Source organism: Anas acuta, chromosome 1 (assembly GCF_963932015.1).
Source record: "Anas acuta chromosome 1, bAnaAcu1.1, whole genome shotgun sequence".
Lineage (NCBI taxonomy): Eukaryota > Metazoa > Chordata > Aves > Anseriformes > Anatidae > Anas > Anas acuta.
In genome coordinates this window covers 10,533,162-10,555,071 of record NC_088979.1, presented here as the reverse complement: position 1 = coordinate 10,555,071, position 21,910 = coordinate 10,533,162, and the positions used below count along the sequence as shown (strand labels likewise).

The 21,910-nt window shown below is 38.3% G+C and overlaps 1 protein-coding gene across 13 annotated transcripts in view; it reads right to left on the bottom strand.

Annotated features, from left to right (window-relative positions):
• Positions 1–21,910, bottom strand: part of FAT3 (FAT atypical cadherin 3) — a 419,137-nt gene that overhangs the window by 95,932 nt on the left and 301,295 nt on the right. For 10 of the 13 annotated variants that reach the window (XM_068669037.1, XM_068669045.1, XM_068669068.1 and 7 more), the window contains 4 exons: positions 14,005–14,319; positions 11,825–12,035; positions 11,330–11,398; positions 1,967–2,106 (listed from right to left, as the gene is read on the bottom strand). In XM_068669037.1, the coding sequence (XP_068525138.1) occupies positions 1,967–2,106; positions 11,330–11,398; positions 11,825–12,035; positions 14,005–14,319 (735 nt within the window). The remainder of the gene's footprint in view (positions 1–1,966; positions 2,107–11,329; positions 11,399–11,824; positions 12,036–14,004; positions 14,320–21,910) is intronic. The other 3 variants (XM_068669086.1, XM_068669105.1, XM_068669123.1) reach the window with 2 other exon arrangements.

The window sequence follows — 21,910 nt, the reverse complement described above, 5'->3', positions numbered from 1 at the left end:
TTTTAAAATAGGTCACATCACTGTTAAAAAGAATGCTGAGGCTTCTTTCAGAATGCAACAGCTTTGCTGAAATATGTTTTTACCATATGTTTTAATTAAAAATGTAGGGTTTTCATCAAATAGCTTTTGAGGACTGTCGCAGGGGTCATTTGATTAAATCATAAGCAGCAAAAACAAGAAACACAATATCCAGGAAAATACAAATTATTTGAATCCAGCATGTTTGAAATTCCCCCTGCTTTTTAATATTTGTTTGGCTAAATTGTTTCCAAGAAATAACTGTTGGGCTAGGGATTCAACACCCCACTTCTGAAATGTGGCCTGAGAATGTCGCCAAGACTGAAAAAAACAAAACAAAACAAGAAATTACTCGAGGGCTGAAGAAATTGCCTTATGGAAAGAGAACGTAAAGAGGTCAGTCATTCTCCTTCGCTTGTCTGCCGGAAGACTGGGAGGTGAATTGACTGCTCTGTGTAAGTGCCTTCCTGGGGAGAAAATACTGGTTTTTAAAGAGCTCTTTAATCGAGCAGAGAAAGGCATAACAGGGAATACAGGCCAGATATAATCAAGTTAAAAAATAAGGAATGTTTTCAGCCGAGAGGCAATTAATTACTTAAACTAACAGGGAAAATAGTAGATTTCCTGCCACTGAACTTACTCTCAACTGATGTTTTTTTATCAAGACTGGATTATCAGGAGAAGTTATCAGATAGGGATAATTAGATAGAGATTTTAGGGTTGGTTATAAACAAGAATTTGGATTCAGAAAACACTCAGTGATTTAACGCTCTCTTAGGAACGTCAGTGTTGCAACTCAGTGCATACAGATCTATATCTGAACCTTTTGAGCAAAAAGGCAAGGTAAGGCAGAAGAATCTACCTGAGAGCGTATGCATCTATATAAATAAAAAATGTTCAGGCTTTCTTTCTGCATTATCATGTAACAAATAACATCACAAGCCTATTTTTTTTATTTCCTTTATAGACCATATTTAAACTGGGATTCAAGACTGCACACAGGTGTCTTGTACAAGCAAGTATGTGTCTCTCCCTGTGTCAAATACTATTCAGGCTATTGCAGACTTCACACTTGGACACTAATTCTGATGTAGGATTTCAGGCTCTAACTAACCCATACCCCACAACCCCACCTATTATTGGGTTTTGGAGTAATCCCAGCACTGCCTGGACCGAGGAGTCCTTGTCCCAGTGCCATGTCCCTGTGTCATCATGTCCCGATTCCAGAGTGGTGCAAATTAGTCAAATGTGCCAACCACCTTTCCCAAACTGGTTCCCACTGATCAGACACCCAAGCTGTGTGTCAGGATCTCCCCCAGAGATGTGGCACAGCCAGCATTATCCTAGTCCTTCACATTTATCTGGCCTTTTTAATTGCTGAAAGGCTCTGACTCTGATCAGAAAGACTGGTTTTAAAGAGTTGACTGGGGCTGTCCCCCAAAAGACAATGTAATCACAGACAGTGACACTAAAAGGAGAGATCCTTTAAATTTTAAGTGTCCCCTCTGAACAATTTTGTCTCTGAACAATTGATTTGGTGTCACACATTTGGGTCTTGGGAGGATGAGAGGTATAAATTCCTTTTAATACAATCAATAGCAATATTCCCCAACATCACAGAAGCACTGTTGTATTTTGGACCATTATGTGGTGATACAATTGTCAAAATCTATCATTGCTGCTGGTGATAGGGACTCCCTCAGCTGGAGGAAGGCAAATTACTTTTATGTGAGCACGAAGAGGACAAAAGGAGAAATACCACTTTGAAGCATTCACCAGTCCATTCTTTACAACCAGACGGAAAGCCTCTGAAAAATATCCCCTCCATTAGTTAACAGTGGTCTCAAAGGATGAGGTTTTAGTTGAATGGCAAAGTTATTAATTTTTATAGCATATACATTCCACTAACAAATGAAAAACTTGCCAGAAAAGGAATGTGATATTCTACCTGTGTCGTGGCAATGTTTGTTCCATCGGTGACTTCCACAGTCATATTATATATTGACCTCTGCTCTGCATCCAAGGGCTTTGCAATGACAATAGTGCCCACTCCCTTCTCCGCGTCGAAAGAACTATCGTAATTCCCTCCTAATTGTTGCACAAAAATACAATTAAATTAGCCATCTCTGGAAAATTTCCATTGCAAATGTTCCTACAAGTGGGCATATCTGTTTACTGGCATCCATCTTAATGGCTTGCCTTAGCATACACAGTACATCTACTGATATTTCTTTGTTCGTAACTCATTTATATTTCAAAGCACAGTTTGTATACTGGAAAGCAGATATCATTAAAATGCACTGCAAGAAAAAAATCTAGCTGTATATTTAAGTGAACCATAACTGAGTCTATAAAAAGAATGCAATGGCTATAAGCCCGTAAGATGTTGCCCTTGCAGTTTGAGTAATGAACAAGCACAATAATCTTTTTGTATAAAAATCATTTTAAGATGGTTTTGTTCCACAAATTTTATTTTCAGGAATTTCTCACTGATGCTTGTGGGTGCGAAGACCATTGAGTCTAAAAATTACAATTATAATAAATTTTAAAAATGCAAATAGAGATTTGTTATGTTAATTTCAAGGACAATGAAAATTACTGGCAGCAAAGGTCACATTCTACTAGTCTTTTAGGAATTATTTAAATAGATCTGACAGGATACACATCATAAATTCCTTTCCATTAAAAAAACCCTCACAAAGCACTGTTCTGAAACTAATATCCCCTTATCCTGTCACACACTGAATGATGCAGCAGTGAAAAAACCCTCCTGAGTCTCAGGTAAAAGAAAAAAAAAAAAAAGTAAAAGAAAAAAATCTATTAAAAAGTAGGAGAAAGCCATAAATAATTTGAGATTAAAGGGTTACAGGATTTCTCAGCCACAGCTATAGTTTATAAATTAGAACCACTCATTATGTTCAAAAGTAAAGCATACACTCCCTGCTGCTAAGCTGCTTCTTACTCACTCAACTCTAAAGTGAAATTTATTATGAGTTGAGTCTGTAATTTTTGGAGGCTGGGGACAGGGAGAGGTGGAACACAACACTGCTGACAAACGAACTCTTAAGGTATATTCATCACACAGCAATGCAATGCCACTAGCTACAGACTCTGACAACCCAGTTCTGCAAAGTGGTAAAATGCTTTCAAGTCCCACTGGCAATAAAACTTGTGTAAGAGCTGCTGTCTTGGCATTAGATCCACAGGTAGAAAGACATCTCCATTCCATTGACTTAGTTCTTATGCAAAATAAATATGTATATATATATTGTAGCTGCTGTATTATCACAAAATGTCTCTCATTTTAGGGCTGGAGACAGAGAAGAGGAGGGGACAGTTTTCCTTGCTCTGCCTTCAAGTCCTGTATCTGCATGATTTGCTGATCAATGACTGGACTTATTCTCAGAAATAGCCATGCATTTAGTGAGAGGAGAAAGGCTTTGGGATTCCAAGAATTTTCAGATTTAGAGGAATAACTGCAGGTGAGCAGAATGAAATTGCGGCCCCTAAATACCTTAACATGGAGAAACCTTCACTTTTGCTCAAGTTACTTCAAAGAAAGAGTAAGCTAGAAGAAGCACTGCTTTGTCCGTATCTGCCTTGGAGGCCATTCAGGGAAGGTGAGAAGAATAGGGGGGGAATGAATAAGAGAACAGGTGATCTATGCAAAAGACAGAACTGGTGAACTTCTGCCCTTTGAAAAAAATCCAAATATGATCATTTCAGACTTGACATCAGGCTTCCCTATGCTGAATATATGTATATACATATTTATAGCTCTGAGCCTAACAGATGCTGTTGTGGTTCTCCAAGAAAACACTGACACTGGATCTGCTGTGATTTATGGAGCATAGAAACATTGCTTATTCCCTAACCTCCTTCTGCAAGCCCAAGTTGCATATTTTTTCTTGACTGTTATATATATATATATGTTTAAAATTATTTTACACTAGGAAAGAAAAGTAATTGTCCTTGACATTTAAGCAATACTAAAGTATTTGGACATTGATCATATGTTCAGTTTATTATTATTATTATTATTATTATTATTATTATTATTATTATTATTATTATTATTATTATTAAAGTTAGTCTGGCAGAAAAAAGATGTCATCTCCCAATTAATGTTTTAAATTGATTTACTTGAGAAAAACTGTACCATGAAAAGTAATGCTGAAAAAGCATCCTTTGAAGAAGAGAGTATGAGATTCTTGTGAGGAAATCTCTGCTGAAATGAAGCTAGCCTTGGGACAGTAGGCACTTCACAAAGAGAATGTTTCATACTGATAACCATGAAAACAAAATGAAAGCCTATACTTCAAGATGCATAATAACCATCTTAATAAGCACTCAAAAATTATATGCTATCAACTGGCATACATGCCCAAAGAAACCCTGCCTTTAAAAGTTCCAAGAAGGAAAATGGAAGGATTAACAATAAATGTTTCAAATGCCCTTCTTCTGTTGGCTTATTGTAAGGTGTGGAAGGCACTGTATGTGTATTGCGAATACCCCAACTTCTTAAAAACACTTTCACAAAATGTAGTATACTCTTCCCATAAAATATGAACTGAATAAATCACGAAATCACGTGATTTTTTTTTATATGGTATAGATGTCTTCCAAAATAGTCTAGGGATAAACAAATAATTCTTGGGCACCAGCCACCCCACTCTAGCCTATACTTGTAACTAACCAGGCAATGCACTTTATTCCATATTGATTCATCTTCTATTAAACAATGCAGAAACTGCATCAAAAGTGAGTCAGGGATGGGTCAAAGAACAACCCATTGTGAGATCTGTGGTTATAATATCTTCTAGAGTGAAATACTGATTTATATTTTATTCAGCATGGTACACTTTAATAGACTACAGTCAGCTCTTGGCAATGAAGAACTTGCCAAATGGTTGAACTTCTGGGAATAACTTCTCTTCTGGCCTGGTATATTGTGTCCTGCTGCTCATCTAAAGTACTAGGGATGGTCTGGAAATACTTTGTACTGCTCCTCAGCCTTGACATACCCTCAAAACAGAACCTCATATGATGAATTATTTTGAAGTTACACTGAAGTGTAATTATTCAATTAGGCATAAATGCTAAACTATAAGTCTTAATAGATGTGTAAAGTATGTGTAAGGCCTGTTTGAAGACCCCAGAGAAGCACTCAACAGAATTATATTTGAAAGATGGGTGCTGAAAGTGTATAGACAGAGAGGAGTCGTATTAAAAAAACAACAGGATTTTTCTATTAAAAACTAGTCCAGCTGAACTATTCTGGGAATTGCATGGGAAGCAACTTTCTTCCAAAATGTGCTCACATCGAGGACAGAGGGCTGAGGCTGTAAGAGGTGACAGCTGAGGAGGTGTCAACGTTACACATTTCTGGAGTACTGAGTATTCTGAGGCCAGTTTTCAAAAGCATGCTGCTGTGTAACTCCAAATCCTTTTGATGCAAGTGAATTTGCATTGCTGTAAACTTCAGCAGTATCAGTTTTACCAGCGTTACTATTGACCATTTAACAATTTCTTTGATCACGATCTTAGGATGAAAGCAGGCTAAGGATGATGAAATTTTGTTCATCTGTTCAGTTTTATTAATGTGAATTTATATTACTTATTCCATTTTCTAGCACATGGCACATGCTTTCCTTTTTATTATCTAGTAAAACCTGCTTTCAAATACAAGATATGTAGAAACTGTCTTTGCTAATGTGCTTGCAATTGCATTAGGAAAGAAATATTTCAAATGAAGATCAAACACAGTGAGTTCCTTGGGCACTTTAGGAAAATCAGTGATAAAAAAGGCAAGTTAACTGAATGGGCAAAGTGGCTACTTGTTGTCCTACGACATTTTAACACTGAATGACTTAAGAGAAATTGGCTGTTGTTGCCAATACACTGCAGACTAAGATGTAATATTGATACATCTTCAATACAGATTAAAGAATTCCCTTAAAATACCCTGATAAACTGCAACCCTTAAGGTGGGAAAAATCCACATCTAGTTGCAATGTCATCTTTAGGTGAGACTGTACATTGTGTTTGGATGTTACAAATTAATCCAGAAAGTGTTTTGTTTCTCTAATTGACTATTAAGACTCCCAAAGACAGCTAGCATGGATATTTATGTCTATACTTCGGACATCTAAAGTGAAATGAGATGATTTCTACCCTTACTTTCTCGAGATTGATCTTTATGCTCTTGCATAAACTGTGGAAGCAGTAAATTTCCATAACTAGGAGATTTTTATGTTATCTGAAAGCATGTTGTCATTTATATAGGATTTTCCAATATAACTGTAGCCAATTCCAGATGTTATCAAACTCAGGACAGCTGCAGAAGAAGCCCCTGGTACAAAGGAGCTTATTTGTTGGTCCTTGCTACAGCTTCATGACTTCTTTCCAGCACAGCCCTTATTTTCAATTTGGGAGATGCTATGTAGCACATGTAAGAAGGAGGTATCAGGGAATTGAACCTGAACACCTCTGATTCAACAGCCTATCAGTTGTGTTCTTGGTTTACAGTAGCATTGATTACATTTTTCTGACTGAATCTGGAGTGTCACCTTGTTTCTTAGCTCAATTCTGGGCTTCATAATCACTATCAGCATATTTTTCTTCTGAAAAAAAAAAGTCCTGCATGCTAGAAAAAAAATAATTTTCCTTTTATAAAAAGAGATGGCTAAGAAAAAAAAAAAAAAAGGTATTGAATCTTACATGACTAACAGGAGGGGATCTTCTGACGTCAAGCTTACCACACATTTTGTGCAATTTGGTCACGGAAAGCTTCCTGAACTGTTTAAAAGGGATTTCTAATGGGATTTCTAGACATCAACTAGCAAATTTGTGTAAGGAAAGATACAGTGCAGCTACCACTATACCCTTTTTGAATTCAAGAAAAAAAAAATCATTTTCATGCATATTCTGCTTGCATTTTGATTATTGTATTTGCTGCAAGCAATGAAGGTTATTTTGTAGTGCTCGTCCTAGATGGAGCTTATTTTTGGTAGGAGGCTGAGCCTCTTTATGTTCCTATCAGCTGCTGATACGCTGTTTTAGACAGGATTATCCTGCTGTGAGAAATCATTTCCTCCTCTGAGAAGAAAACATGTCAGCAAACCTGGAGGAGTTGTAGGCAAATGAGTCCCATCTGAGGGCCTTTCTTCCTTTTTTCCAGTGGAATGATCAACAGTGGGATTGAATATACACCTGAGAAATGTCTGATGACTGTGGAGATTCTGAATTGCTGGGTCTTAGATGCCAAGATGAATTACTCTGAATTCTGGAGGAGGACATCCCCAAACCAAGACCCTTCCTTCACTGGCAGATAGCAAAGAACATACAAGCTAAGCTACATGTTCAAATGTAAAAAAGCCAGGATGTATCACAATCTTCACACAAGTCTCATTTGGCTTAACATGACGGAAGAGCGGAGAAGAGAAATACAGGAGACGACCTAATTTAGAGAGTAATACTCTGGGACAACTTTTCTCAGAGCAGAGAGGATTCTTACTTGTCTTGCCCCAAAGTAAACCAGCAACACTGAGGACACTGATGATAAAGTGGGTCTATTGCTACAACTCTCACGTTGCTCAGAGAAGAGACTCAGAGGAGAATACAGAAAGCAAATTCACCCTGACTCTCACGGACAAGTCTGAAGTGCCTCTAGGATTTCCAGGAAAAGAACCAATAGCCAAATTTCAAATATTTCTGTTTCCAAAAATAGGAAATAAACTTAATGATCGCCTTAAGAAATACTCATTCGACTACAGACTTTTGTTAATTACAACATAATACATATTAGTAACATAACATGCAAAGATTTATTGTCTTATGTACTACATCACTCTAAGAAGAAGAAAATACTGCAGTTTAAGTTTTCAGAAAGATAAAACTATTGCAAGGAGATTCAAAGCTCTGGGTTTGCTGCTAAGAAGCCAAAGGTAAGGGCAAAAAAGCAGAAAATAAATTAGAAGGTATATTAGCTAGTTCTCAGAGAATATAATTGAAAGGAGGCTAGGGAGGTACATGTTTTTGATGTTAATGAAAATCTGCAGAACTGTGAATTATATGGACTATTAATTAAAATTAATAGATCTTAAAATTATTGCCATTTAAGCACCCTTGATAAAAAACTCCAGATGTACTTTAAAATTTTGTCTGTTTTATTAAGGCATGGGCTGGGAAAGATAGAGGGAGGCCTATTTGGAGAATCAGAGAGATGTTGTGCAACATGCTACTTAAGCAAAAACTAGCACCATGCAGCTTAGCTCCAGTGGTCAAAGTAATCATCACACCATTTCCACCACTAAGGAAGAAAGAAACAGAGGGTTCAATTTACCTGGGAGAAATAAAGATGTCATGATTTATCTTGGAACTTCTTTTAAAATCAGACTTTTTTTTTTTTTTTGGAAATGACTGAATAAATTTAACACAACTGAAACAACCTGCATTCATGTCTTTTGTATTGTGTGATCTGCATGAACTGAGAATGGTATTGAATGCATTCTGAAAACAGAAAACAGCAGTGACATCTCAACCATTCCCAATTAAACAACAAAATAACCAACCAATCCTGTTTGTCTCTAGTCTCCCTGTCTGCAAGGCACCATTCCCTATCTTAGAGGTGATTAGCTGAAGAACAAGCAGTATTTTAAGGTGCATACAATGTATGTGTAAATTAGATGCTGTAGTTAGACAAGCAGCAGCCTAGAAAGCCTAATCTTCAGCCACCCTTCCCCCCTTCTTTAGCTTGGAGAAAGTGCATGTTATGCATTAAAAAAGAGGTCCTCTGGAATTCCAATGCCCATTTAGTTTGAAAAGGTCATAAACATAAAGGTCAAGCTGCAAACTCTGTATTAAACTATGCCTCTACATAAGCCTTCAGGGCTTTTGTTGACATTACTGTGAACTGTGCACAGAGGTCCAAAATCACAAAATACCAGATGGAGTGGGATCAGGTCTAGGTTTTACAACAGCATAGCAACCCTCTCTTGCATCGGCAGTCCAGTACAGCTTTCCATTTCCTAGAACTAACTTCTACTAACAACCTATGTCTTTCACTGGGCTTTTCAGCAGGCACCACTGTTAGAATTGTAGAATCACAGAATGCTTTGGGTTGGAAAAGAACTTTAAGCTTATTCCATTCCAACCCCCTGCCATGGGCAGGGACACCTCCCACCAGCCCAGGTTGCCCAAAGCCCCATCCAGCCTGGCCTTGAGCACCTCCAGGGATGGGGCATCCACAGCTTCTCTGGGCAGCCTGTGCCAGGGCCTCACCACCCTCTGAGGGAAGAATTCCCAGTGTTCCTCCAAAAGGAAAGTATTGATATCTCTTTTTCTACATGATGATATTGCAGAACAAGAAGAATAATTGTTCTTGATACTGACACTGACTAAAGGCAGCAGAGATAATCTAAATATGAAACAGTATCTATAACCCTCTCAGGGTGGACTTTGTCTTTGCAGCCTGTATGCAGAGCGTCTGAACAACAAAGTCATCTGCATGCCTGGGATTGCTGGCTGTTCATATTGCAGAAACGGGGGCTGTTGCTAGCGCTGTTGTTAATAACAGCAGTAATATTTAATGGCAACATTCATATGGCAACAGTACCAAACTGGATGGTCAGGGTCATCGATTTCTCATTAAGTCTAGGGGAGCTCTGTCTCCGTGACCCTCTGCATCATGCAGCATCAGGAGCTATAGCCTATAAGGAAACCATTAGCATTGTTTGAATAGCCAAAATCTTCTAATCCATTTGAAGTATTTTAGCCATAAAGGTCACAGTAAGTGACAAATTAAAGGCTTAAATTTCATTATGTTCTTCCCATCACCTCTGTTTGTGAGGCAAACGTGAAATATTATTATAAAGTGTTGCTAGATTGCAAATGAGTCTAACAATGTAAAAGAAGGCAGCTGAAGAATGGGGGCTTCTCTCAGTGCTTAACACAGGCAGCATTTTAATGAGTTGGTGAATTCACCAAGGAAAAGACCAAAAGGCTGTGAAGGGCAGAGGAGTCCAGCAAAAGGTTCAAATGGGAAAAAAGTGTCAATAATATCAATAAAGATGGATTTCTCCTGGGACGAAAGTTAGGGTCAGTGAGGAAGAAAAAGGGAATGTAAACATTAGCTAATAAATTGCATGCAGCATACTGAAACAGCCAAGGGAATGGGAGGGAAACAGTAGGAAACATATGCTGTCCTTCCCCAGAGGCTAGCAGGAACCCCGGAACATGATAATAGCTTTGGGTTTAATTTTAATGCTGTTGGCACCAGAAACCTTGCTATAAATTCAAAGAGGAAATGCAGCTGCTTCTGCCTTTCATCTGCACAAATTGGCAATAAAAGGTGGATGAAAATGACTCTGACAGACCCTTTCTCTTGTGGTCCTTGCCCTTCCTGTGGGCTAAACCCATCCACAAATAGCTATGCTGAAATGGAAGCCGGGCTCAATCCCTGTAAATAAAGACTGCTGATGCACCCTTTCCACTAAGTCTGTGGCAAAGTCCTTTGTTTCTCTAATCTTTCATATAGTATTTGCTTTATAACCCTTCATTTAAATAACACCGCTTTGTGCAGACAGTGTTTGACATCCCAGGATACACAAACATTACCTACAAGTATCTGCAAATATTAAATACTCCTGTAACTTTGCAGGGTCATTGTGCTGCTGGGGGAAGTCTCAATTTGGAGATCTTTTATTTTAAATGACATAACCGAATTAGCAGCAGAAGCAAGGAAACAATGCTTAGGAACATTGATTCCTGTTTCTCCACTGCAACCAAGTGAGACCCTGTAGTCCCTGTCTTTCTGGCAACTACATCCTTAAGTGCATTGCACTGATTTTAATACTTCTATGGCATTCCCTCTGCTTTGCTAAGTATACTTCTCCCTCCCTATTTTTGTAAGCAATTTTATGTGAGGCAATTTTGTGGTTGAAATCTCACATCAAAACACATTTCTCTTTTTCAGCTTGCATTCAAGACAAACTTTTGGTGGCTCCATTTGTAACCCATATGTTGATGCATCCCATTCTGTTTCACAGTTAAATGGATGGCACTGGACTGTGAAAAATTTGAATTAATTATTTGTGATAAACTGTGGAAAATCCGTGAATAAAATGATAATAATTGGACACAAATACGGTAAAAGCTGTCATAGAAAGAAACGCAGCACATCCATGTGTCGCATTGCATCCTGTCACAGGCACTTATGAAAGATGTAATATAAATTGTCTCAAAGAACTTGCAAAAATAAAAGGCAGCCTGGATAGTTGTATTTTAGCAAATGTGTTTGCACTAAGGGTACCTTCTGTTGAACAGTTCTGCCCACAAGCTGTCTGTAGAATATAGAACATCTCTCGAGCATGCTTGCCACCTTGAAGCAGGGCAGTCGGAAGCAGAAAAAAAAGAACAGAATGCAGAAAAAAAGGTGAAGAAAGAGAGAAATGAGGGACAGCAAGTCTAAGTACCATAAATACATTTAGAAATGAGATTAGCAAAGTATGACAATAGAATTTAAATGACAGACAACATTAAGATTGCAGTAAATAACATACTATGAAAAAAAACAATTCAGCCATACAGCGCTTTTTTCAGCTTAGCTAAGGAGTCATAACAAAAGCAGGAATATTATTATTATTGTTATTGCTATATATATATATATAGCATTTCCATTTCAGCATTACAAAAGTGGTTTTAATTTTGGGGAGACAGTTCATGTTAGTTGTCTTGCTCTCAAAACCACATATCCATACGCTTTGCTTCTGAAGCTTCTTCCTATTGCCACTGGCTCCCAACTTACCGACAATATCAAACCAGAGAGGGATGTTAGATGGCTGCACAGAGACCACCCCAACGATTTCCGTCACTTTATCACTTTCCATGACGGTGAAGTTGTAAAAGGGTTCATCAAAAGTCAGCGGCACTGGCGAGGGCGCAGGCTTTTTTATCCACTCGATGTGAAGGCGTGCAGTTGAAGATTTTTGGGGCCGGCCGTTGTCCACTGCCTTTATCTGGTGGGTGTAAAGAAAACAGGACCCAGACTGAGCATCCCAGTTTGGCAGTTCAGACCTAATTCTATCACAAGAAGACACCTTCTTGGAAAATGGCCCTTTAATTTTTTACGCAAAATCTCAGGGAGAAAAAAAAAAAAAAAAAGGATTTAAGCATTTACTTCACAGTTATTCATTTTTTTTTTCCATTTCACTTTGACTTTACATTGAAAAGACTGATTTAAAAGTGAAATATTTTGACTTAGAACTGATGGTGTGAGGCCTCCTGGAGATGTGCACCATACCCAGATCCCTGTCTCCAGAGCTGGCTTCCCTCTCTGATGACATCTTCCAGCCAGTTCTGTCTTGCAGCAAAGGTGGCAGTCCCCATGTTTTAAGCCATGCACTTAACAACACATGCTCACCCAGACCATGTTTGATTGCTTTCAAGTCATCAGTATTACAGATAAGATTGGTATTCCTTATATTACCTTCATCAGTATTTATATTTGAGTTAAATATGTTTCAGATCATTTCTCCCGTTTTCCCAAACAAATATAACTTAAGATTTTCCACATCTATTTTCCTTGTTTTCGTTTCTTAGTAGTGTTCATTAGTGCCTCCCAGCTTGGTTCTAATTCTTTATTTTATAATATACACTAGAGTGATGGATAGACTCAATATTTGCCTGTCATGCTTTATGGTTTTAGCACAGAAAAGACAAGATGACCAGTGACAAACACTAGGGTTAAGACAAGGGAGAATGTAGGTTACAGAATGGGTGCTTCAGTGAACAACATCAATGCCCTGGGAGTACGAGGGATTTTTCTTTTATAAGTAAATGCTTCTGGCTATATAGGACCACCGGCGTACAAAAATGCTGTTACTATGCCTGTTAAAATAGGAAATATTTTCCTGAAATACCATACCCTATTTCTTTCTCTGGAAATGTGTTAAGTGGGTTTGGTGTTAGCGCTCGTCACCCTGCTCGGCTCAGGCTGGCAGGCCCTTAGGGGAAAGAAGCTGAGTAGAAGACCTTCAGCTGTTACATTACAAAGGGGGCCAGATCCCAGACGTGCCTTCCACCTCTGCACAGTGAAAAGCATTCACTCGAAGGGTGCTGGCCTCTGATTACTGGGTATCTCTCAATATTTTGGTATTTATGCTTTTGTTTTCTTGTCACAATTTTCAACCCCATGAAAGTATCTCAACAGAGGCTCATTATAAATGTAAAATAGAATGTAAATGTCATTGCTTCCTTTACTACAGGCCTCACTGTGGACCTCTGACAATTTTCTGTCTATTATTTTTTACATTTTTGGTGAACTCCTCCAATACAACTGTGGCTTGTTGCTGTAGATGAAGATTACACATGCAAGCTCTGTCTTTCTTCATATCAACAATACCATCTTGTCTCCTTTCTGTCTTTGGCCACGTTTACACGGTTTGAATTGTGGCAGAATAATTTTGACAGAGATTACTTTTAACTGAAATTGCTGCCACACTTAAATCTTAATGCACCAAGAAAGGTACTATTACATACAGTACACAGTACTTCCCTTCCCTGAAAGCTTCCAGATTTGGACAATGTAAAGACCTTTCCATGAGGGCAAGCAGTTATGTCCACACAAAAGTTGTATATCCATTTGTAGCTGCATCAGCCCAGTTCAACATGATATAATTTTGTAAGCAGACAAGCCCTTGGTCTTCAGTTTTTGTGCATTTAAGGGAATGACTTACGTCAACAATCTGCAAGCTAATTCTGAATAGTCAGAATAATTCAGTATATGTCACAGCATGAACACTCTCAAACTCGATTTTTTGTCTGTAGCTATATGTGAACATGAGATTTTTAAAACACATTTAGATAATCTATGACTTTATATATAGGTCACAGATTAAACAATCATGTATCACTCTTTATATAACAGTGTCTGTTTTTTAAAAAAAGTCACACCATGGGTTTGTATACTGATGGAGGAGTACTTACTGTTAAGATGTCATAACTCCCTGCTGTGAACTGCTTTCTAGAAGAAACCATCCCTGTTTTAGGATCAATAAAAAATTTCCCATCATCATTTCCATCCACAATGCTGTATGAGATTTCTGCATTAGGGCCTTCATCTTTGTCGAAAGCAAAAGCTCTGTAGATTGGCTCCCCTCTTTTCTTACGGTCCCTTTCTGGCAGTTTGATCTGATAGACTTTTTCCGGAAACTGTGGTTTGTTATCATTCTCGTCCAGAACCTGGACTACCACCCAAACCGAGGACTGCTTGGGAGACGTGCCCCCATCCGAGACGGTTACCTGAAAAACAACAGCAGCAGAGGCATTATTCTGAACGGGTAAAGCAGAACTTCATAAAAGGGCATCGTGAAACATGAGGAAATGTCCTTCTTTCCCCAGACCTAACCTGTAGTTTACAAGGTCTTCTATGCGATAAATACTTCTACCCAAGACATCCTCACTACAAGCATGCTGAGTGCGTATCTGTAATACACCCAGAATGGCGAATAAAGGAATCAGGAATATTTTTCCTTTTGAGATGAATCTATAACAGGTAAGTTGTGGAGGACAAACCTATTCCTCAAAACAGCAAATCCTTTTACCTCAAACTTGGCAAGACTTTATCTTAGAAGAAGAGTAAACTGGAATTAAGCCATAAGCAGTATATCTACTTTTTTTCCCAAACATATTTTAAAATTTCTTCAGTCACACAATGAAGAATTTCTTCTTAAATCCTAAAAGAATCTCTGTCATTTTTTCCCATTAATTATTTGGAATTTCTTAAACAATGACAGGATTTTCTGTCGGTTCTTTTTATTCATTACCTGGGATTTGACAGATCATTACTTCCAAAACTACTTTATATGAGTGTAAGAAGCACAGAGAGGCATGTAGTAAAAAAAAGTCTGCTGCACTTTGTAAAGAGCACACTATGCTGGCACATATACATAAGAAATAAAATATTTGTGACAAAAGTTAATTAACAATTTAGCTGCAACTGAAACATAATTACTAATACTTTTCAGTGTGAAACACTGTGAGAAAAAGATGATCAAAGTTCAACAAACACTCAAGAGCTTCATTAATATGCATTCAAAATGCAATCAATATGTTTCGAACTTCTCCCTAAAATTTTTGATTGCGTTTCCTAAAGATAAAGAAATAAGAAAGTTATTTCTGTTTTCACGAAATAAGTTCAGATTTCACTTTCAGCTATGTATGCTAACATGGAAAATCCCACAGCAGCAACTTTTTGTGATAGCAAGCCAAGATATTATGTGCAGTTGCCTGGCCTGTACCCACCCTTGCACATCGATTGCTTTGCTGGTTAACTGCTCAGTGCTTTATTTCTCCTTGAATGTTTCTGTGCTCCTTTACAATAATATATTCCTCATGTCCAATCCTGAGGCAAAGCAAACATTTTCTGGGAATCCTGTCCCAATCTGTTGTTCTTGCCTTGCAACAAGATATCTAAACTTACAGTAACCCTGATTTAGTACTGAGATCAGCAGAAAAATAACATTTTCAAAGAGAAAAGCAAAACACCATTTCTATTTCCCGTTTTTAACTCTACTATTGAAAACTGATACATTAGAAGCGATTTAAACCTTAAGGACTTAAATCCCTTATTTACAGATGAATAAATAGTGTGGCAATATACAGCGGCAACATAAAATCCCCCAAATCAGTCTGAAACTTATTTGGAGAGCTCAGCCTGTTCTCCCAGAGATGTGTAATGGCCTCTTGCTCCTAACATTGCCACCAGGGTTGGCAATTAGCACCTGCTGGGATGGCCACCTCATGATGGGGAGCTGAGATCCAGTCGGGATTGTCCCCATCATGCCTTCCACCAAGGTGCCACCTGTCAGCAAAGGGGGCAGTGGGTGCTGGTGTGTTGTGGGGAGAGCAGATCCCATTTGACACACTTTCCAAAATGGCATTTATCCCACCAAACGGCAGCACATGTGGCTGTGGATTTGCCTTTCTATCATGAGAGAGCAATGCCACCGGGGAGCTCAGCCATTCTGCTTTACCGCTCCAGGAAAACTTCAGAATTTTTTCAGCAAGTAAAAAGCCAATTCTGCCAATATTCCCCCTTCCTATTATAGGCAATGAATAACTTTTGACCCACTTTTAAGGCTGATCCCATTTTTGTTCTACTTTGGCAGAACTGGCTGAGCTCTCAGCAAAAACACAGGTTAACAAAGAAAAAATGCTTTTGGGATTTCTGCTGACTCCACAGACAAAGTACTCAGTGATACTGGGCAGTACAGGACAGCTGTACTGCACAGAAACAAGGGGAGACACGCTTACTTAAATGTTGGACAAGAATACAAAAAAAAATATGTATTTTTGGTGGGGCTAAGGCTTTTAATGCATAGGAAATACAATTAAGACTCAGGAAACTTGTTTTCTGAACAGAACATGAGTGAAAGTTTTAAAAAATAAAACAAACACATTTTCCTCAAGTTTTAAAAACAATTACCTAAAAAAAACAAACAAACAAACAAAAAAAAATGAATCAGGGTGGAGAAAAAGTTTACAAATAGTAGTAATAACAAAATCTCTGAAAAACAGTGATACAAGCAGCCAAGCAACTGTTATGAAAAACCTGTTTAAGTCAAGATGCTGCTCGAGAAGCTAAGCCATCCTCATGTCTTACCAGCACACAGTCTCACAGTTTGTTAGGTTACTGCTGAAATCACAACTTAAATGGTATGGCAGCAAATAGGTACAGGCATTTGTTTGTTTTTGCAAGCCAAAACTTGTGGGAAATCCTTTCTGCAACAGAAAAGTTGCACTGAAAATATTTGCTGACAGCTAATTGAAAATAGAAATGGCTAAAACACAAAATGTCAAGCAATTAACAGAAATTAACAGAGAAGTCCTGGAGTTAGTCAGTTCAGCTCTGTCTAAAATTTTACATCCCCGGAGAGGACGACATACCAGCTAAGCCCTTTTCTCTGGGTAACACTCAAAACTTTTCAAAATGACAGGTTCCAGCTCTGCTCGAGAAGCTCCGAGTGCCAGACATGGGAAGCTGAAGTGTGAGTTAAAGCCCTCTCATTGCAGGCATGTAAATTAATTAACTAAGCCGCCCCCACACCAGAGATGTGATTATGTGATTATTATGTGAATATGACCCTCTTTTCTCCTCCATCAGCCTAACCCCAGCCCAGGCTTTTTATATGCCAGCTATGAACAAGGTAAAGAGCTGCAGAAATTTTCTCTGCCCCCACAAAAAATAAAAATTAAAAAAAAAAAAAAGCTAAACCAAAGCAACAAAAAAATAGCACCATCACATTAAAACAAAATAACTTTTCTTTTTTTTTTTCTTTTTCCCAGACAACCCAGCACAGTGTCAAAACAAACCATAAGGAACTGGGGTGACTGAAGCATCTGCCCAGCATTGCTCTGCAGGTACCACTTCCATCAGGACACTGCATCATGCCAGCATTTAGGGGCCCCTCTAAACAATGCAATTTCAGTTCAAACAGAACCATAGTTCTCAGCAAAATTCTTAAAGAGCCGGAAATCACAGAGAAAAGTAACAGAGGAGGGAAGGGAGTTTGGGACATTTGTAGGACACAGAAGCTAATTCGCAGCTGGTATCTCTGGAAATGAGAAAGGCAGATGTGCAAGGCATCAGCTTGCCAGGAGAGAAGCTGTCATTCAGGACCAGCAAGGTCCTTTCATTTAGAAGCCTGCAGATGGCATGGTGGGAAGAAAACAGAGAAGAAAAAAAGGTGATATACATCAATGACAGAGAAGACACTCTTGACATACACTTGTGAAGATATGGCATCAAAAACCCCAGAACAGGTGAATCTCTGAGTCATTAAGGTAGGGAAATTAGCTAGGTCAGCATCAAACCTTCCCAGAGGAGATGAGGAATTGCTGCTTGGCCGGCTTGTGCTTTTCTACATGCTGAACACCTTCTCCAGCCATGCTGACTCTGGTATCCAGACACCAATGGGTGCAGACACCCTGATCCTTGCCCAGGTACAGCATGAGATGGGGTTGGCCAGCTGCTATTCCTTCTGCCCTTCTGGTTACATATCACTGCTAAAGCTGTGTCAACACAGACCAAATGGAGGCCACCACCTCCCAGAGCTGGGATACAGCCATGGAAACAGCTGAGGTTTAATTTCCTGACCCACCATACAAAGGGCTGGTCCCCCATTCACCAAGGCAGAAATATCTTAAAAGGAAAATGAAAACATGTTTTATGGGGTCTGATGGCACCAGACAGCAAGAATATGGACTTTATATACCACTTTCATGGTAAACTCTTAGGTATCACTGCAGTTTTTCCATAACCTAGACAGTTCCTCTGTAATTTTCTTCATAAAATGAACAGTCTTTTAGGTATCTGAATTTACCTGTTGGCTTTAACGTTTATAATATTACTGAACCATGTCAGCCAGCAGGCATACCTGTTTTGGTCACCTGGAAATCTCTTTGGTAGAGTAACAGTAATGTACCTTCAACAGGTACACAGGTATACTTCAGGACATAACCTCCTGACATTTCTTCTATTTATATTAGACGTTTAATTATTATTATTTTTATTATTTTTAGAAAAACACACAAAGACTATTTCCTTCTGCAGAATACAGTAAATTCAGTATAACAACAGAACTTTGAAAATCTGGGTAAGGCAATTTCCATCTCTTTTGCAGTGCATTTGGTCTGCAGACTTTAACACTACCTGAAATAAGTTTACAGGAAACCAGGACTGAGAGATACTCGGTCATATCCATTTTTATGCTGGAGCCCCAGAGATCAACTACAAAGACATTTCTGCAGTGGTGGACCTTCACAGTGAAAAACAAGGTCAACGTTATTAACATGCAACATCTGGAATGTTAGATATGAAAACTTCTTATTTTTATGACCATGGAGAAGGCATGGAGGAGACTCTACTGCCAAAGTATTGGTTAAAACACAGGCTAGGTCTAGCAGACCTCAATGCTGGTGACATTAATCATTGGTCTTGAGACAGTCACCCCTCCTAGGAATTGGAGGGTGACACTTAACTGAAGAAGGATTAGCACCCAAATTTTTTCAGAATACCTATGCATCTGTGAGGACCACCTTCCTGACTTCGAAGTACAACGCAGAGCCTCATTAACAAAAGCTCATGACTTCCAAGATAATTATTAGCTCAGCTGGAGAGAGTAGCTAGCAGGGATCTTACTTTAACAAGTACAACAAGACAATCAGCAGGTGTTTAATATGAGTTATCAAGCCTCGAGAAGAACAAGAATCTTCTTCCATATCATTCCTTGGCAGGAGGAAATACTCAGCCTACCAAATTTTTAAGTCAAGAGAGGCTGCCACATTACTGTCATTAGCATTGCAAAATGCTGAAGATGTCATATTTGCTTGTTTATTTTCCTTCGTGTGATACTACTTAATGCAAAAAGACTGAGCCGAGATGCCTGCCTCTCATCTGGGGAGTGTGCATAATGAGGCTTTCAGGTAAAAATTTCTCCCTTCCCTCAGCAGCAAAGCCAATTTTGCTTAGAAAACTTAAGAAAAGAGAATCTGGTTGAGTTACTGGAGACAGAAAAATGATCAAAGGGAGTCTGAGAGCTGAGGCATACCCCCGCTGTTAGTGACTAATGGGTTTGTTTCTTCTGCCAATGCGCAAACGAGCTGCAATACCTATTGTAAGAGTGTCTGGAATCCAGCCCAAGTAAGAGAAATAAAAGACGATAAAGGAGAGCTCATTGAAGGCTGAATGAAACCTTAAAGTCAAATACACTGAATTACTCTCTATGCCTACTTCAGAGAGAGACTGAAGTTTGCAGCTAAATTCTTACAAGGAAATATTTTTCTGAAATACATGATACTACTGAACTACATGTCAGATTATTGGTACAAAGTGAAGGTAGCCAGGGTCAAAGACATACAAAATAGAATAGAAAAACTCCATGTAACATATTTTATTTTTTTATTTGTCCAGCATAAATACTGGTTTATCTGTAGCAAACTAGACTTTTTTTTTTTTTTTTTTAAGCCTTTATTTGGCAGCTTTGGAAAAGAAGTGGGCATCTGTTTATTTCACTTACCCTAACAGAATTTAGTGCTGTCCCAGAAGAGAAATTTCTTAAACACTTCTTGTAGGAAACAGTGTCAATCATATCAATATGATCTTTCCTGATTTCCTTTAAATGTGTTAATAAGGGGGACTTTTGTTTTCAATCATAAAAAATTAATACGTTCACTCTGGCCAACTATGAGAAATAAATAATTTAGAGTACTTCTAAAATACAGATTATTACTGACACAAACTCTCTAGGTGGCTGATTAGAAAAGTCAATGGCTTCCAGCCACAACCAAGCTAGAAAGCGATGCATAATGGTCTGTTACACCATTTGAGAATTAACGATGACATCAGGTAATTTCAACGCTGTATTGCCAAAAGACAGGAAGGAAGGAAGGCTTTTTCATTTGGAGTTAAATGCTCCCTGCAGTATCTGCAAACCTAAATATTAGAAGAGTGTGCTGAAGAAAGTCTTACAGGCTTCAAATCTTAACTTTTGTCACTCATAGTACTGAGACCAGAAGATGGTAAACAAATGGAAAACTATGACCAGGTAGTATGAAATATCAGAATGGGTGACCTGAAGGTCCAGAAATACTCCTGATTAAAATTAACAAGTCCCTTATTTTGTGTTCTACTTTATTCTACAAGCTTTTTGAAAAATTAAAAAGTAAATAAGAGCCATAAACTCTGAAAAGAAACTTTGGACTTACATTTTACCTTTAGTAGCAACACATCTGCATAGGATCTGCATAGCTTTCAACACTGAGTCTATAAAAGAAAAATAATTTTCCATGGGCATTACTTTTAAAACTTGTTACAGTTTGGAGATACTGGCAACCTTTGTGCATTAGGCTTTGTTTAGAGTATTCTTCAATGGGTATGTGCTATGATGAGTGCAGAACCAGGTATTGCTACATTAAGTTCCCATGATGACAGAACAGTCTGCTCCATTTCACAAGTAACTCCTTTAGGTAATCTCAAAATAGCATCTTCCCCGTCTTTTCACTAAGTAAAAAGAAAACTATAGTCCTCAGGAGTAACAAGCTCATCTAATTTTGTCTGTGACAAACTGCAGATAAAATTTTGCCTGGAAGTGACTCTATGCTGATCACTCCCCTCAAGTCCAAATGTGCCTCCTACTTCCCTAGATGGTGTTAAATACAAAAAACCTTTACCTCTACTACCTAACAGTAGCATGTAGTCAGTTATCATTCAGCTGACAATCATCTGTTAGGACAAAGTATTGTTCTAGGACTTTTCCTGACCTCTCAGGCTATACCACCACCAACTAAAGTGATGCTTGATATTGATGTTATCACATCCCATGTCGTGGAGTTTGTAACTAGAGGAGTGGAAATTTTGAGATGATCATAGTAGGACACCCATCTTTGTCTCCAAGTTACAACTGTAGAGGCATTTTGAATACATTAAAACTTTCCTTTTTCAGTTGAAGAGGCTACAATAACGAATCTTGCTAACCCAACATACAATGAAGGGAAAACTGGAAAGCTGAAGACACTCCAAATAGTCCTCTTATAATATCTGGACCCATGAATGTTTAATCAGCTTCGAACTGACACCTTACAAACATGATAAAGACTGATATGTGATTGCTTAAGAACAATTTTTAAAGGGATTTAGAACTTCTTTAGAATAACCTATTACTAAACAGAAGTATAACTACCCTCATAGCCTCTAAGCAAGAAAGAGGATAAAAGTTGTGTATTGATCTTCACAGCAAACTTTGAAGAAGGTGTTTAGCTCCTGCTGATAGTGAAGATTAAAATCAAAGAGTTTTGTGAACAGAAAATGATGAGTAGACAAATCTGAGAATAT